The sequence below is a fragment of the Bos javanicus genome, chromosome 3 (assembly GCF_032452875.1).
Source record: "Bos javanicus breed banteng chromosome 3, ARS-OSU_banteng_1.0, whole genome shotgun sequence".
Taxonomy (NCBI): Eukaryota; Metazoa; Chordata; class Mammalia; order Artiodactyla; family Bovidae; genus Bos; species Bos javanicus.
In genome coordinates this window covers 94,653,578-94,672,678 of record NC_083870.1, presented here as the reverse complement: position 1 = coordinate 94,672,678, position 19,101 = coordinate 94,653,578, and the positions used below count along the sequence as shown (strand labels likewise).

General features: G+C 40.1%; 1 protein-coding gene and 1 long non-coding RNA gene across 3 annotated transcripts in view; one reads left to right on the top strand and one right to left on the bottom strand.

The window, feature by feature from the left end:
* The window catches only part of NRDC (nardilysin convertase), a 99,337-nt gene extending 98,450 nt beyond the window's left edge, over nt 1–887 (bottom strand). Inside the window, exon 1 of one of the 2 annotated variants that reach the window (XM_061411987.1) lies at nt 202–887. In XM_061411987.1, the coding sequence (XP_061267971.1) occupies nt 202–542 (341 nt within the window). In that variant the 5' untranslated portion in view covers nt 543–887. The remainder of the gene's footprint in view (nt 1–201) is intronic. The other variant, XM_061411986.1, reaches the window with a different exon arrangement.
* A 69-nt stretch (nt 888–956) lies between these two features.
* Nucleotides 957–16,624, top strand: LOC133244603 (uncharacterized). Its single transcript, XR_009735451.1, has 2 exons — nt 957–1,058; nt 16,349–16,624. It is a non-coding gene; the product is annotated as an uncharacterized LOC133244603 (long non-coding RNA).
* The last annotated feature ends 2,477 nt before the right edge of the window (nt 16,625–19,101 follow it).

Here is a 19,101-nt window from a genome sequence, read left to right as displayed (position 1 = left end):
CATTCTAACTTCCTGATTCCCGGTGGAACCCAACATCTCCCCCTCTTAGAGCTGACACCACATAGATGCCCCTAACTACCCTTGCCACCTCCATCCAAGCAAGTTTTTGGCGTGGGAAATAGTGCCCTTGATGCTCCTTCGGAAGATTAGGATAAAAGAAGTGACCACAGCGGGAACAGAGACGCCCGCCTCCTCCCTTACCGGTATTGCTTGGGGTCGCTGGGAGACTTAATGATCTCAGGGTCTCCGGCATTATTGACAGGCCCCCTCCGTCCCTCCTCCTCAGATTCATCGGCTCCCAGACGGGCAACCCGGCCGCTCTCGCCCAAATCTTGTCCATTGGGCTGCAGGTCAGGGCAGCTGCAGGTGGACTTCGCCTTGTTCCTTCCAGGCATGGTCAGTGTAGGAAAGTGTCTGGCAGCCGCCGAGTCTTCACACCGACCCCGCGCTTCTATTCTCGAAAGCGCCGCGAGCTCCCGCCCGGCCTCACACAACTTCCTCCCGGTGGCACAGACTGCAGCAACCGCGACTCTCCTCAGCATTCACTACCAAGACGGAACGCTGGGCATGCCGTTCCCTAGGGTCCACCTCCTCCTCCTACTCCTCCAGCCGCTCCTCCTCCTCCGCGTTCCAGAGGCGGTGGCCGCCGGCGCTGTTGCTGCCGCAGCCGCTGAGGTGGACAGGCCTGAACCCCTCCCCCAATCCGGTCTCCCTCAAGCCAACTTCCCTCATCCCCCCCACCCTCCAGACCGTCGATGACGCAACTGATATTAGCCAATCATAAGGCAAGAGAGCAGTCACGCGCAAGTAACCAACCAATAGGAACAGGGAATAAAAAAAGGAGCCAGAGACCGGGCCGGATTCTCAAAGCACCCAGCGAGCTTTTCGAAACCAGAGGTAGGAGGGGCGGAGAAGAAGAGGCGGAGAGAGCGGCGCGTTGGCCGACGGGAGAAGGGCGCAGGACTGCTGCGCAGCGTTTATGACGTGGAGGGGGTTTGAGGTAGCAACTGAGTGGGCTCTTTGGCTCAGAGGAAAATATTCCCCTGAGGCGAAAACTGGTAAGCGAGTGGAGAAAATCCCCCAGCCTTTCCCCCACCATTTATGTCATATTTTGTGCATCCTGCTTCTCAAACCTGGGGTGGAGACTTTGGCAGTGACTCAGCACGTTAAAAGCAGAACTCCGGAAGTATTTTTCTGCCGCCGGATGGCAGCGGCATCTGGAGCTGAGCTGAACGATAGAAATAGTCATTTTGAGTCTCCTTTTTATAGCCTGCCAGACATTAGTGCTGCTCGCCTTCAAGGCCTAGAAAGTGCTTAAAAGACAGGTGTAGATGTGTTCACTCTATTGTGCGAAAACATTTTTTAGCTCCCTCGCAGATGAGAGTTCACAGCGTTCAGTTCAGTTCAGTCGCTCAGTCCTGTCCGACTCTGCGACCCCATGAACCGCAGCACGCCAGGCCTCCCCTGTCCATCACCAACTCCCGGAGTCCACCCAAACCCATGTCCATCGAGTTGGTGATGCCATCCAGCCATCTCATCCTCTGTCGCCCCCTTCTCCTCCTGCCCTCAATCTTTTCCAGCATCAGGGTCTTTTCAGATGAGTCAGCTCTTCATATCAGGTGGTCAAAGTATTGGAGTTTCAGCTTCAACATCAGTCCTTCCAATGAGTATTCAGGACTGATTTCCTTTAGGACGGACTGGTTGGATCTCCTTGCAGTCCAAGGGACTCTCAAGAGACTTCTCCAACACCACAGTTCAAAAGCATCAATTCTTCTGTGCTCAGCTTTCTTTATAGTCCAACTCTCACAGTCGTACATGACCACTGGAAAAACTATAGCCTTGACCTTTGTTGGCAAAGTAATGTCTCTGCTTTTTGACATGCTGTCTAGGTTGGTCATAACTTTCCTTCCAATGAGTAAGCGTCTTTTAATTTCATGGCTGCACTCACCATCTCCAGTGATTTTTGGAGCCCGGAAAAATAAAGTCAGCCACTGTTTCCCCATCTATTTCCCATGAAGTGATGGGACCGGATGCCATGACCTTAGTTTTCTGAATGTTGAGCTTTAAGCCAACTTTTTCACTCATCAAGAGGCTCTTTAGTTCTTCTTACCTTTCTGCCATAAGGGTGGTGTCATCTGCATATCTGAGGTTATTGATATTTCTTCTGGCAATCTTGATTCCAGCTTGTGCTTCCTCCAGCCCACCGTTCCTCATGATGTACTCTGCATATAAGTTAAATAAGCAGGGTGACAATATACAGCCTGACGTACTCCTTTTTCTATTTGGAGCCAGTCTGTTGTTCGATGTCCAGTTCCAACTGTTGTTTCCTGACCTGCATACAGGTTTCTCAAGAGGCAAGTCAGGTGGTCTGGTATTCACATCTCTTTCAGAATTTTCCACAGTTTATTGTGATCCACACAGTCAAAGTTGTTAAATTAGCCAACTTTTACTGAGCCTCCATCTCGTGTCAGGCTTCTACCCTCAAGTCCTTTTTCCCAAAGGTTTTTCTGCTTTCAACAGCTTTTGGTAGGCAAAATGTAATTGAGACAGACATACTGGAAAATGCAACTGCCATACAATATATTAACTATGATATATGGATTCCTAGCACACCAAAGGAATAAATATGAATGAATGGAGAAACACTTGAAGCAAGGAGATTTATTGACGATTGTTGTAAGTCTCTAAATTTTTCTAGGTGTCCGCAACTCCAGGCACAGGGAATACAGTCATAAACAAAACAAAAATCTTTGCCTTCTTGGAGCTTGAATTCAAAGGGGGAGAAACATAAAATCGATTTTTTTTTTAAGTGAAAGCTATGACAATGCAGGTTAAATAAAAAGTTTGGAAGGAGAAGTGCAAAGATCCTACTTGAGTAGGAGATTATGAAACAACTAGGGCAGCAGATGAGATAAATTAATTGAAAAATATTGCTCGAATTTCCAGTTTATTTTCAAGAACCTATCATTTTTATAGTAAGTAACTCCACTAGATTGCCCTCCTTCAAAGCAGTGTTTTCCTTTCCCTTTATTACCAATTCCTAGCACAGCTTCCCAGCACATTGTAGTAAAATAGTCAGTGATATTTGTTGTTGAATAAATACCTGAAGTGACATGTCTCTTTAGAGGTACTGTGTTTTTTAAATTCTCCAAAGCAGTAACACATTACAAGTAATGATTCCCAAAACTGGGTTTGCCTCTTGGCGGTAGTTGTTCAGTCACTAAGTCTTGTGCAACTTTTTGAGACCAGGTGGACTTGCAGCACACCAGGCTTCTCTGTCCTTTATCTCTGGGAGTTTGTGCAAATTCATGTCCATTGAGTTGGTGATGCTATCTAACCATCTTATCCTCTGCCATCCCCTTCTCCTCCTGCCCTCAATCTTTCCCAGCATCTTCCAGTAAGCAGGCTCTTTGCATCAGGTAGCCAAAGTATTGGAGCTTTAGCATCAATCCTTCCAATGAATATTCAGCGTTGATTTCCTTTAGGATTGACTGGTGTGATCTCCTTGTTGTCCAAGGGACTCAGGAGTCTTCTCCAGCACCACAACTCTAAAGCATCAGTTCTTTAGCGCTCAGCCTTCTTTATGGTCCAACTCTCACAGGGAAGCCTGGCATGCTGCAGTTTCATGAAGTTGCAAAGAGTCAGAGGTGACTGAACAAGGACAACAAATGTCAAAAAACTGTATCTGGTTCTTTTCTTCAGGTTCTTTTACTCCAAGGACTCCTTGCCCTATATATATATATATATACATATATATATATATGTATATATATGTATATATGTATATATATTACAGTAGGGAAGCTTCAAATTCAGACAATAATTGGAATTTTCTGACTAGAATCAAAGACCACATCCTAAAGTGTGACCTGTTTTTCCTTTTATAAAGAGACCTCTGAATCTTGCAGGTCACCAGACTATTACTATATATGTGTAGTAACAGGCTATTACTATATTACTATTGAAATATAGTAACAGTCTGTAATTAGGCATTCATTTATTCATTTAGCCAACAAAGTGAGCTCTAACATGTACCAAACACTGGGAATAGTAATGAACAAGAAGTTTTCTTGTTCTCTTGAAGCTTACAAGAGGATAAATTGGAAATGTGGAATGTTGATTCTAAGTTGAGTAAGAGTGCAGAGTTATCTGTTTTACTTTAGTGTCTAAAATTTCCCTATTAATGATGCAGCATTGTCTTTACAACTCCTAACTGCCAGTAATATCCTTGAGAGAAATTTAAGCACCATTTTGTGAATGGATTTGTTCTGATTTCCCCCTCTTTGAATCACCCCATGGCCAACTTGAGATCACCATAAACCTGGGGTGGATGAAGACATTGCTAAATGTGGGAGGAAAGGCACAGAAAGAGGAAATAGGTAAAAAACATATTTACAGTTAAGTCCTGGGCCCACACTCTAGGCAATTATGCCTTTAGAGCTTTAGTTATTAATGTCCTACCCACTCCACGTTTGGTAGCCTTGTATCTAGGTCAGGAAGTAGGCATATTCTTGTAGAATCTTCTGTTGTGAGACTAAATATATGCAAAACATACCAAGGAATTTGTGTGACTATAAAAATAGTTTTCTCCTGTACTGTAAGCATACTTCTAGGAATAATTTGGTGTTCAAACTTCAAAATAAGTTAAGAGTAACTCTAAAACATATGTGAACTGCTCGTGCTCCTGTGTGTGTTTCAGTCATGTCTGACTCTGTAATCCCATGGACTGTAGCTGCCAGGCTCTCTGTGCATGGAATTTTCCAGGCAAGAATACTAGAGTGGGTTGCCATTTTCTCCTCCAGGGTCTGTTCCCATGCCAGAGATGAAACCCTTGTCTCTTGCATCTCCTGCATTGACAGGTGGATTCTTTACCACAAGTTGTGTGCGTGCATGCTCAGACATGTCAGTTGTGTCCAACTCTTTGCATCCCTATGGACTGTAGCCCTCCAGGCTCTTCTACCCATGGGATTCTCTGGGCAAGAATACTGGAATGGGTTGCCTTGCCCTCCTCCAAAGGATCTTCCTGACCCAGGGATTTAACCCACATTTCTTGCATGGCAGGTAGATTCTTTACCCACTGAGCCAACTGGGAAGCCCATTTATCACTAGTTTTTCTGTTACAAATACTCCTCATTTGTAAGAGATCCTCATTTCTGATCTAAAGAGACAGATTTTGAGATTCAGCCTGTAAGGGAAAATGTGAAGATATAAAATGACACTTAAAATATATGAATCAGAAATGAGATCATATTACTCCCCTTTTTAAGACCTATCAGTGACTTATCACTTTGAATAAAATCTAGCTGTTTGTCATAGCCTATAAGACTCATACATGATTTCTGTTCTTCCTCTGTGTTTACAGTCTCCTCTACCATTCTGCCCTTTGCTCCATTCATATTGGCTTTCTTAATGTCTTCCAAAATACAAGGGTTTTTCTTGCCTTAGGATCATTATGTCTGTTCCTTTGCTTGGACTGTTCTTCCTTTACATTTTGCATCACTGTTTCCTTCTCACCATACTATGTCAGCTCAAATGTCACCTCTTAAGAGAGGCCTTCTCTTACCATTCTATCTAAAATAAGGGCTTCCCTGGTGGCTCAGGCAGTCAGAATGTGCCTGCAATGCAGGAGACCTGGGTTTGACCCCTGGTTCCGGAAGATCCCTTGGAGAAGGGAATGGTTACCCACTCCAGTATATTTGCCTGGAGAATTTCATACAGAGGAGCCTGGTGGGCTACAGCCCATGGGGTCACAAAGAGTCAGACACTACTGAGCGACTTACACCACACACACACACATTATCTGAATTTATTTTACACACACTTATTATCTGAAATTAAATTATTTGCCCATTAGCTTATTGTCTATGTATGTTCTCTATTTTATAAGGTCCATTGGAGAATTGGTACTTTGTCTTTTCTCCCCCCATATACCCAACATCAACAATAGCATCTGATATATAGGGGATATTCAATAAATACTTGTTGAATTAAAAAATGAACAATACAGGAAAAAGGAGGGAAAACTGAAGTTTCAAGAGACCTAGGGATTCAGAAGAGAGGTGGTGGTGGTAGCGGTGGTGGTTTTGTCACTGAGTCATGTCTAACTCTTTGAACCTCATTGAATGTAGCCCCCAGATTACATTAAGATTAACATATACAGGGCTTCCTTGGTGGCTCAGTGGTGTGTGTGTGTGTATATATATACACACACACATACACACACACATATATGTATATGTATATATGTGTGTGTTGTTGTTGTTCAGTTCACTAAGTCATGTCCTACTCTGTAATGCAGCACAAAAGAATTCCCTGTCCTCCATTGTCTCCCAGAGTTTGCTCAAGTTCAGCTATGCATATATAGCTGAATCACTTTGCTGTGAACCTAAAACTAACACAACTTTATGAATCAATTATACTTCAATTTAAAAAAGAAAGTGTCTGGTTTTCCATCAGTCTTCTTCCCTTCCTTTCTGAATAATTATGTCTAATTATTATTAGCATAAGTTATTATGCACTTAGCATAATAACTATTAGCATAAGTGGGGCTAATCAAGATAGAAACCTGCACCCAGATATGCAAGAGCTGCCTGAAGAGAAGTGTTAGAGCATGAGCCATATGAAGAGGGTGAATACGTGGGCTGAGGGTGCAATGTATCAGAGTCCTAGCAGAATAAGGAGGGTGAGGAGAGAGGGCAGTGGTAGTAATGGAGATTGGTTACATACAGGAGTGATTTATCAGATTAGTAAATATACTGAAGATAATGGGAGTCAGTTTCCTCACTGTGTGAGAAGGGAGTTACAGATATGAAAAGATAGGAATCAGAATGAAATCTGTGGTATTGGCCTAGAATTGTGGGTGTCACATGTGAGCTGACAACTTTTAATTGATAGATGTAAATATAGAGGTAGATGTTCATGTATACATGCATATGTGAGTATATATATGCATAACATATTTTCAAGCCATGTTCTCTGAGAGGGCCTGGGAGCAGTGACACCCCAAAAGCAATGAGCATATCTAATACCTCCAACTTTGTTTCTAAATGCTGCTCTCCACTAAAAGGCAATTTTCCACTGAAAGGAACCAGGGCTTGTTGGAGAAATGGCTGATTTCAAGGCTCTAGGGCAGGGAAGGTACAAGATGAATCTGAAACATCTTGTATGCCAAAAAATAAGGAAATATTCAGAGAATGATGAAGACCTGTGAAAACAACACAGAGATTAGCTTGAAGAGGCTCTTATTCTCCCCACAGGAGCAGAATAGGACGACTTGAAAAAAATCAAAATAAATAATGATGGTGAATGATTATAGTCCATTGTATAGAATAGGAATGCATGCGTCTGAACTGATATGAAGAAACAAATAGGGAGAAAAGAAAACTTTGTTTCAGTGGCATTCTGCAATAATGAATGTTGGAATTCCATTCATGATGGAATTATAAAATCATTTGATGATCGTAAAAATAATAATCAACCAAGAAACATCTATGCGTGCTAACTTGGTGAAAATTTGATGAAGAATGGGAAATTTGCATGGTCTCAAAGTAACTCCCTGCAAAACTCTTAGTAGTTAAGGAGAAAAGAACAATTTCACAAAGAGAAAGCCTGGCAAGTACCATTTAATCAGTGAACACAGCATCAGTAATGAACAAATTGAACTGTACAAAAAAGATTTTCATGACCCAGATAATCATAATGGTGTGATCACTCACTGAGAGCTAAACAGCCTGGAATGTGAAGTCAAGTGGACCTTAAGAAGCATTACTATGAACAAAGCTAGTGGAGGTGATGGAAGCCCAGTTGAGCTATTTCAAATCCTAAAAGATGATGTTGTGAAAGTGCTGCACTCAGTATGCCAGCAAATTTGGAAAACTCAGCAGTGGCCACAGGACTGGAAAAGGTCAGTTTTCATTCCAATCCCAAAGAAAGGCAGTGCCAAAGAATGCTCAAACTGCCACACAATTGCACTCATCTCACATGCTAGTAAAGTAATGCTCAAAATTCTCCAAGCCAGGCTTCAACAATACATGAACTGTGAACTTCCAGATGTTCAGGCTGGTTTTAGAAAAGGCAGAGGAACCAGAGATCCAATTGCCAACGTCTGCTGGATCATGGAAAAAGCAAGAGAGTTCCAGAAAAACATCTATTTCTGCTTTATTGACTATGCCAAAGCCTTTGACTGTGTGGATCACAATAAACTGTGGAAAATTCTGAAAGAGATGGGACTACCAGACCACCTGACTTGCCTCTTGAGAAATCTGTATGCAGGTCAGGAAGCAACAGTTAGAACTGGACATGGAACAACAGACTGGTTCCAAATAGGAAAAGGAGTATGTCAAGGCTGTATATTGTCACCCAGCTTATTTAACTTATATGCAGAGTACATCATGAGAAATACTAGGCTAGATGAAGCACAAGCTGGAATCAAGATTGCAGGGAAAAATATCAATAACCTCAGATATGCAGATGACACCACCCTTATGGCAGAAAGTGAAGAAGAACTAAAGAGCCTCTTGATGAAAGTGAAAGAGGAGAGTGAAAAAGTTGGCTTAAAGCTCAACATTCGGAAAACTAAGATCATGGCATCTGGTCCCATCACTTCATAGCAAGTAGATGAGGAAACAGTGGCAGACTTTAATTTTTTGGGCTCCAAAATCACTGCAGATAGTGATTTTCATGCAGCCATGAAACTAAAAGATGCTTACTCCTTGGAAGAAAAGTTGTGACCAACCTAGACAGCATATTAAAAAGCAGAGACATTACTTTGCCAACAAAGATCTGTCTAGTCAAGGCTATGGTTTTCCAGTAGTCATGTATGGATGTGAGAGCTGGACTATAAAGAAAGCTGAGTGCCAAAGAATTGTTGCTTTTGAACTGTGATGTTGGAGAAGACTCTTGAGAGTCCCTTGGACAGCAAGGAGATCCAACCAGTCCATCCTAAAGAGCAGTCCCGAGTGTTCATTGGAAGGAATGATGTTGAAGCTGAAACTCCAGTACTTTGGCCACCTGATGTGAAGAGCTGACTCATTTGAAAAGACCCTGATGCTGGGAAAGATTGAAAGTGGGAGGAGAAGGGGACAACAGAGGATGAGATGATTGAATGGCATCACTGACTTAATGGACATGAGTTTGGGTGAACTCCGGGAGTTGGTGATGGACAGGGAAGCTTGGCGTGCTGCAGTGCATGGGATCAGAAAGAATCTGACACAGCTGAGCGACTGAACTGAACTGAGTGGTATGCAATGAGGGAAAAAACCAGCATACTTCTGTGCTATCCCTGCTGAAAATGTAAAACCTGAATCTAATTAAAAAGAAACATCATAAATACAGATTGGGAGAAATATTCTGTAAAATAATTTACATGATCTTTAAAAGGGAAAGGTTACAAAAATCAAAGGTTCAGGAACTGTTTTGCTTTAAGATTAATGAGATTTGAAAATTAAATGCATCACTATTAAGGACATTATTGGGACAGTTTGATAAACTTGAATGGAATCTGTGGATTAGACAATAGTAATGCATAGATGTTAATTTCCTGACAATGGATGTATAGGTGTAAAAAACTATAAAGCATTCTATATATAAACAGAATTATTATTATTTGCAGTGCCTAATACATAACTGATATGCAAGAAATATTTGCAAAATGGGATGTGGAAACATGCTAAATACTTGGAGGAGAACAGGAGATCATATGTGATATCTGCTCTGAATTGTTTACGGCATATAATTATGGAGATAATATATTCAAAAGAAGATTTAAACTAACTCAAAGTTTATATAAGACAATAACATAAGAGAAGTCACAAGGTTATATATGATAATTGATATAATGTTATCATAATGTTATATACCACTGAGCCACCAGGGAAGCCCTATATAATTGATAATTTGGGGGTGGTGAGGCATCATATGGATAACTTATTCTAAAAGTTTCAGGGGTGGGGAAGGCCTCCTTTGTACCGTTCTTACAAGTTTTCTGTAAGTTTGAAATTTTTAAAAAAGGAAAAAACATTACCAAGGAGATCAAAAAGAATACCATTTGAAACACTGGAACTGCATGCAAGTGTCCTAAATGTAAAATATGATTCCAGGAATTGTGTGTAGAAAAACAGTGCTTTGTAGGTATAATGGTAGCAATTGTTCTCCATCTGATCACACTCTCCAAGATCCTGTTCAAGACCTTCTTCCTGCTGCAATCCTTCTGTGAGTCTTTCATCCCACACTTACCATCCATTCCATAGTTGAACTCAGGATACATATTTGTTTTGTATCACTTCTTTGTTGCTTAATCATATGTAACCTTGTGACTTCTCTTGTGTTATTATCTTATGTAAATTTTGAGTTATGGTTTAAATCTTCTTCTGAATATGTTATCTCCATAATTATATGTTGTAATCAACTTAAGAGGGCTTCCCTGGTGGCTCAGCAGCAAAGAATCCACCTGCCAATGCAGGAGACTTGGGTTTGATCCCTGGGTCAGGAAGATTCCCTGGAAAAGGAAATGGCAACCCACTCCAGTATTCTTCCCTGGAAAATCCCAGGGACAGAGAAGCTTGGTGGGCTCTAGTCCATGGGGTTGCAAAGAGTGGGATACAATTTAGTGACTAAACAGCAACAACAAAACTTAAGAGCAGGTATCAGATATGATCTCTTGTTCTCCCAAGTACCTGGCAATCAAGTTTCCACATCCCACTTTGCAAGTATTTCTTGCATATCAACTATGTATTAGGCACTGTAAATAATAATTCCTGTCATATATAGAATGCTTTATAGTTTTTACAGCACCTACACATCCATTATCTCACTTCCTGTACATAACAACTCTGTGAGGTAGGCGCCAGGACATGATAAACATGCTTAGAGAGGAACTGTGATTTACTGGAAGTCACACAGCTATTTAAAAGCAGAACTGAGATACTTAGTCTTTAGATTCCAAATCCAGTGCCTTTTCCACACCAGCATAGGAAACAGGTAAGAAGTCTGGACACACTGATGGTCATAGATACTGTATGTTTTCTATTGCTCCTATAACAAATTGCCACAAACTTAGTGGCTAACACAACACAGATATATTATCTTACAATTCTGTAGGACAAAACCCTGACCCAGGTATCACTGGGCTAAAATTAAAGAGTCAGCAGAGTTGCATTTCTTTCTAAAGGTTCTAGAAGAGAATCTATTTCATTGCTCTTTCTAGCTTCCAGAAGCTGCTCACATTTTTTTGCTCATGTCCCTCTTTCTCCATCTTCAAAACAAGCTACAGTGCATCTCTCAATGCCTTTCCTCTACAATTACATCTTCCTTTGACTCTCCCATTTATTAAAAATCCCTTATGATTAAGTTGGACCCACCCAGATAATCCAAGATAATCTCCCTATTTTAGGGTCAGTTGATTTAGCAATCTTAATACCTTCTGCAACCTTAGTTCCCCTTTGCTGTGTGTCTGAACATGTTCCTAGATTCCAGAGATTAAGATGTGGACATCTTTTGGGTGGGGGGACTATTCTATTATGTGTATGTTCTTAAAGTTTCACTTCTCAAAGAGGCACTGAGCATTTTAACAACTCATCATGTGACCAATTTTTCCACCTACTAAAAATCAATCACCACATTCCAACAGGATTCTTTGTTTACTGATACGTTAACTTTTAGAAATTAGTTTCTATGAAAAGTAAGCCAGAGTTTGATTTACAAAAATTAGCATTATTTGAGTCCATTGGTTCTTAATTCACTTAAGGGACCTGAGGCCAGTGACCTTAAGTAACTTGCCCAAGGCCACACAGCTATTAAGGGGTAGAGCAGGTATTCAAACTAGCAAATCTCTTGGCTTTTCCAATATACCATTTTATCACCAAGATCAGCCTGATTCTAGGGCCTAATGCTCTAATCTAATGCCTGTCATTTAAACATTAATTTGTTGCTTTGGATCATCCATTTCTTATGGAGTGCCTTGAAAATGCAAATCCGTGCAATAGAGGATTAAATAAGATATGTGTTTACATGTGTGTTGGAAAAAAATGTATGTGATGTATGTATGCCTTAGTTTATAAGCAGACAGTTGTGATTGAAAAGAAAAGCCTAGAAATGGTTGGTTTAAGTCCTAACTGCCACCTGTATGATTTTTTTCTGGCCAAGCCATGTGGCTTGCAAGATCCAGGGCTCCTGCAGTGGAAGCAGAGTCCTAACCATTGAACCACCAGGGAATTAATTCCCTGCGTGTATGATCTTTGAAAAGGGCTCAACTCTGGTAAGGGGCTTCCCTCGTGGCTCAGGGATAAAGAATCTGCTGCAATGCAGAAGACGCAGGTTTGATCTCTGGGTTGGGAAGATCCCCTGAAGGAGAGCACAGCAACCCTCTTAAGTTTTCTTTCCTGGAGAATCCCACGGACTGAGGTGGCCCGTAAATAGGCCACAATCCGTAGGGTCAAAAAGAGTCGGACATGACAAACTCTGGTAACTCTCAACAATGGTTTTCCATCTATAAAATACATCTTTCATAGTGTTGTTTAAATGCCATAGTTTAAATGCCATAGGTTTAAATGCCATAGTTCTTGAATATCATGTACACAGACCTGGCCTAAAGTATTAATTAATATGTTATCAGGAACTGTTGGCAAGTATTGACTATAAAGATCCTGATGACTACTTAACTCCCCAGTTGATGGGAAGTAGGTGATTTCTTGATTAATCACAAGGTGGAGCTAGAGCCATGGGAATGTATGTCCTGTTCTTGAACAAGAATTTTGGATTTTAGGTGGGGGGAAAGAAAAGCCTTTCTATTTGAGTTCTGTTTGTTTATTTTTGGCTGTGTTGGGTCTTCGTTGCTGTGTGTGGGCTTTCTGTAGTTGAAGTGAGCTGGGACTACTCTCAGGTTGCAGCGCACGGGCTTCGGATTGTGGTGGCTTCTCTTGTTGCAGGGAGCATGGGCTCTAGGGCTCCTGGGCTCAGTAGATGTGACGCATGGGCTTAGTTGCCCCAAGGTATGTGCAATCTTCTCAGATCAGGGATCAAACTCGTTTCTCCTGCATTGGCAGGAAGATTCTTAATCACCAAACAATCAGAGAAGTCTATTTTTTTTAATTGAAGTATAATTGCTTTACAACGTTGTGTTGGTTTCTGCTGTACAACAACATGAATCAGCTATAAATATATAATATTCCCTCCCTCTTGAGCCTCCTTCCCACTCTGTTTTAGTCTTGACAAAATAAATCCTGTCTCCATTTAAGCCACTGCTGATATTACTCCATTGCGAGAGCTCAGGGGTTTTTGTTTGGCTGGTTGGTTTTTGTTTTACAAAACGAGCCAGATGGACAGAGGAGATTTCAATAGATATTCCTTAATAATGTAAATTTCACTTCTGCTTGGAGAAGACTATACAGTTATGAGAGAAAATCTTTAATTCACTTTATTTTCTTTACCTTCTTCAGTCCGGAGAACAGAGGCAGTTCTTGTCTACACCCCTTGCTCCAAAAGGCATATTTATCATTTTTCCCAAGGAGCCCATTGGGTACCCATACAAATAGGACTCCTGGAAGTCTACTTAGCATCCCAAGATTCTAAGGATGTAGATTAGGCTTCTGTTGTTCTCAAAGGATCACTTTGAATGTTTGTTTTTTTAAGCTTGTTAAAAACTTAACTCTCAAGAGGGTGTGGAGAAAAGAACCCTAGTACAGCGTTGATAAGAATGTAGTCACTATGGAATTGGTGCAGTCACTATGGAAGACAGTATGGAGATTCCTCAAAAAATTAAAAATGGAACTATCATATGATTCAGCAATTCCATTCCTGGGCATACATCCAGAAAAGACAAAATCACTAACTTGAAAAGATATCTGCACCTCCATGTTCATAGCAACACTATTTACAATAGCCAAGACATGGAAGCAACCTAAATACCCATTGACAGATGAATGGATAAAGGAGATGTGGCATATATATGTATATACTGGCGTGCTGCAGTCCATGAGGTCACAAAGGGTCGAGCATGTCTTAGCAACTGAAAACAAATATACTTTACTCAGCCATAAAAAAGAATGAAATAATGCTATTTGCAGCAACATGGATGGACCTAGAGATTATCATACTAAGTGGAATAAGTCAAAGACAGATATCATATGACATTACTTATATGTGAAATCTGAAAAAAAAAATACAAATTTATGATTACATAAGGAGAAGGGAATGATAAATTAGGAGTTTAGGATTAACAGATATATACTACTATGTATAAAATAGATAAACAATAGGGACTTACTGCATTGCACAAGGAAGTATACTCAATATCTTCTAATAACCTATAATGAGAAAGAATCTAGAAAAGAATATATACATATATATGTATATATGGGCTTCCCAGGTGGCACTAGTGGTAAAGAACCCGTCTGCCAGTGCAGGGGAGATCAGAGACAAGGGTTTAATCTCTAGGTCAGGAAGATACCCTGGAGGAAGGCATGGCAACCCACTCCAGTATTCTTGCCTGGAGAATCCCATGGACAGAAGAGCCTGGCAGGCTGCAGCCCACAGGGTCACAAAGAGTTGGACACAACTGAAGTGACTTAGCATGCATGCATGCATATGTATATATACATATAACTGAATTACTTCACTGTACACCTGAAACTAATACAACATTGTAAATCACCTACACTTTAATTCACAAAAGAAATCTTGATTTTCAATACATTCAGGCTTGATCTTGTAGACTATATATCTATTTAGAACAACGAAAGATTCTAAATAGCCAAAACAATCTTGAGAAAGAACAAAGCTGGAGGCATCACACATCTTGATTTCAAACTATATTGCAAAGCTATGGTAATCAAAACAGTATGATACTGGAATAAAAACACACAGATCAATGAAACAGAGTAGAGGCCAGAATTAAACCCATGCATATATGATCAATTAACTTAGAGCAGAGGTATCAAGAATATATAATAGGGAAAGGACAATCTCTTCAATAAATGTTGGGAAAACTGGACATCCATATGCAAAAGAATGAAGCTCTTATCTTACACCTTACACAAAAATCAACTCAAAATGGATCAAAGTCTTAAACTTAGACACCAAACCACAAAACTCCTAGAAGAAAACATAAGGAGTAATTTCCTTAACATTGATTGGTCTAACCATGATTTTTGGAGAATTTGGCACTAAAAGCAAAGGCAACAAAAATAAAAATAAACAAGTGAAATTATATCAAACTAAAAAGCTTCTGCACAGCAAAGGAAACAATTCATAAAATGAAACGCAGCCTACAGAATGGGAGGAAATACTTGCAAATCATATATTTGATAAGGGGTTAATATACAAAATACACAAAGAACTCATGACTCAATAGTAAAAAGGCAAAGAATCTCATTTTAAAAAGGAAAGAGGTCCTGTATAGACATTATTCCAAAGAAGACATACAGATGGCAAAAAGGTACATGAAACGGTGCTCAGCATCACCAATCATCAGGGAAATGCAAATCAAAACCGCACAAATCATTGCACAACTGTTAAAATGGCTATTATAAAAATAAAAGACACAAAATAACAAGTGTTGGCAGGGATGTGAAAAAAATAGAACCCTGTACATACACATACACACACATATATATAGGGCTTCCCTGGTGGCTCAGTGGTAAAGACTGTCTGCCAATGCAGGAGATTAAGGTTCAATCCCTGGATCAGGAAGATACTCTGGAGAAGGAAATGGCAACCCATTCCAATATTCTTGCCTGAGAAATGCCATGGACAGAGGAGTCTGGCAGGCTACAGTACATGGGATCACAAAAGAGCTAGACACAAGTTAGCAACTAAATGTGTGTGTGTGTGTGTGTGTGTGTGTGTGGAGAGAGAGAGAGAGACAGCTGGTTCTCAAGGTCATTAATTTGGTAACATATATTCTGATTCTCGAAAAGGACAATGTAACATGCAGCATTTCCCAAACTTGCTTGACTATAGGACACCCTGTGCTTCTCTTTTTTTTAATTTTTATTTTTTGGCAATGAATATTCTACTCTGTGAGAAAAAATTTGAAAGAGGCTGATTTATAGTTTTGTTTTTCTTACGCTGATCTGCCTGTTCTTAGCTATCCCATTACCCACTATCAGGGCGTGTTAAATAAGGCTTCCCTGGTGGATCAGATAGTAAAGAATCTTCCTGCAATGCAACAGACCAAGGTTCAGTCCCTGAGTCAAGAAGATACCCCAGAGAAGGGAATAGCTACCCACTCCAGTATTCTTGCCTGGAAAATTCCATGGACAGAGGAGCCTGGTAGGGTACAGTCCTTGGGGTCACAGAGAGTCAGATAGGACTGAGCGACTAACACTTTCACTTTCAAATGAATAACTCCTAGAATGAGAAATGATGCTCCCTGGAAGTCCTCAGAGAAGCAAGTTGTTCACTGTCATTCCACCAAGTTTGTTCCTCCAAGGACCAACCCAGAGTGGGTTGTAATGACCAAACCCACAGGAAGAATAGTCAAAAAGAAAGGGCTAAAACCTAACCTGACTTCCTACAAGGAATTCAAGTCACAGCCAGGGAACCAAGACTTTTATATATAAATATTTCTTGTTTTGTATTCCTGTTCTGTTCCCCCAAAATGGTTGGTAATAAAATCCTTTAAACAAAATGACTCTTTGAATTTGTGGTCTAAGGAGAAAGAAAGATGAAGAGAGGGTATATTTAATTCTGGAATTGGATTGAGAGAAGGATGGTGTGGAGAGGGAATAGAATAACCCAAAACAGAATTACTGAGTCACCTGGGAGTCCCAAGTGTGCAGGTACAGTTCATTCATATTCAGTTCTGCATGACAGCCCGTTGTATGAATCTACCATGATATACTTATCCATTCTATAGATCTTTGGTAGTCACCAAGAAGAGAGGGAAAGAGACAGAGTCTGTGGAATATGTAAAAAGGAAGACAGAACAAGGAAAGCTCTTCCTAGCTTGTACAGTGGGATTCAGAGTTTTAAAAAATTCCTTGACTCCCTATCATGGATGGGGAGGTCCTAGGCCAAAGTTGGATATCCATTAAGTTGTTCAAACACATATTTTTGTACTTTCTAGTGTCAACATCATTCTAGCAAAAAAAAAAAAAAGAAAAATCTCTGTCCTCACAATCTTTCATTCTAGTGGGAGTTTATTATATTTTATTTTAATTTTTACTGTAAGATATATCACACATACAAAAGGTTATCTACAACATATTAAAGAATAATTATATTAAAGAGTAATCATAAAGCAAATACACATCTACAAACAGCCTAGTTTAAGAAATAGAATGTTACCAGTACATGAGTCCCACATGTGGCTCTTTTGTATCATATTTCCCTCCCCCATAGAGGTAATAACTGTATTGAATTTTATGTTAATAATTCCCTTGCTTTTCCTTGTAAATTTTACCACAGTGTCTCTGTATCCCCAAACAATATTGTATCAGTTAGGGTCCTGGCAGGAAACAGATGGCACACTCAAATTAGTATAATTTGAGGAGAGTTTATTAAAGGAATTATTTACAAAGGTGCAGGCAGGATACAGAAGAATACAACAACAGGATATTATCTTTAGGCTAGTAACAGTGCTCTTTATCACCATAGGCTTCAAGCAAGAGTAGTGGAGGTGGTTTCAGGAAGCCAGACAGAGAGAGCCTCCTGATAGGAGCTGAGACCTTCATTGGAGGGAATCCAGCTTCCCTATAGCAACCCATAGCAAGGGTACCAGAGAATAAACACAACCCCACTTGCTTCTACCTCTCCAATCTTCTGCTGGTGCCTCCCATCAGCCAAATCTAAGCAGAAGCTACAAGTCATAAAGGGCCCATAGATTGGGTCCACTCAGTGCAGCCTCCTGGAAATAGAAGTGTGGAAAGTGAATCTGGAGGGTCAAACTGAAGTTATCTGGGCAAAATATATTGCTTAGATTTGCCTGTTTAAGTTTACATAAATGGAACCATTTAGTATGTTATTCTTCTGTTACTTACCTTTATTGTTTATTCATTAAAATAGTTCAGTTGTATAGCTACATGTGTGTGTGCTCAGTCACTGTGTCCAACTCTTTGCAACCCCATGGACTATAGTCCGCCAGGCTCCTCTAGCTATGGAATTTTCCAGGCAAGAATACTGGAGTGGGTTGCCATTTCCTCCTCCAGGGGATCTTCCTGACCCAGGGGTTGAACCCATGTCTCTTGCATCTCCTGCATTGGCCTGCAAATTTTTTACAACTGAGTCACCTGGGAGTTCCAAGTGCGCAGGTACAGTTCATTCATATTCAATTCTGCATGATAGCCCATTGTATGAATCTACCATGATATACTTATCCATTCTATAGTTGACAGACATTTGGACTGTCTCTGGCTTTTTGTTTTTACAAATGGTACTGCTTTAGAATTCTTATGTATATCTCTTGCTATGCAAGCACAAGAATGCATATACATATGCAGTTGCTAGATCATGCAATGTGTGCAAGTTAAATATATAATACCAAACTATTTTCCAAAGTCCTACTAATTTAAACTCCAACTAGCATTAAATGAGGGTTCCTGTCACCCTACAGTTTCACCATAACCTGGTTATGAGTTTCTAATTTTTGTCAGTCTGGTCAGTGAGAAATAGTGATTTGTGATTTTAATTTTCACCTTCTTGTTTCTAACAAAGTTGAGCATCTTTTCACATGCTTTTTGGCCTTAATACAATGGTATTTTTCCTTTTGCTCATTTTACTGTTGAGTTTTTCTCTCTTTCTTTTGTCAGTCGTATGTTATCAATATCCTCTCCCCTTTAGATTTGTTTTTTCACTCAGAATAAGGTTATGTTAAGTTAGACTTTTTTTCCTTCATGGCTTGCACTTTTAGTTCCCATTTAAAAAAATCCTTCTCTATCCTGAAGTCATAAAAATATTTTCCTATTTTGTCTTCTGAAAGTTCTATTGTTTTACATTATGCTTTGAGATTTAAGTCTTAAATCTAGCTAGTACTGATATTTGTATATAGTATAAGTTAGGGATCAGATTTTTTTTTCCATATAGATAACCAGTTAGTGAATAGTCCATCTTTTCCCAACTGATCTGTAAATGCTTTCTGTGACAAAAAAAAAAAAACACAAATTGTTT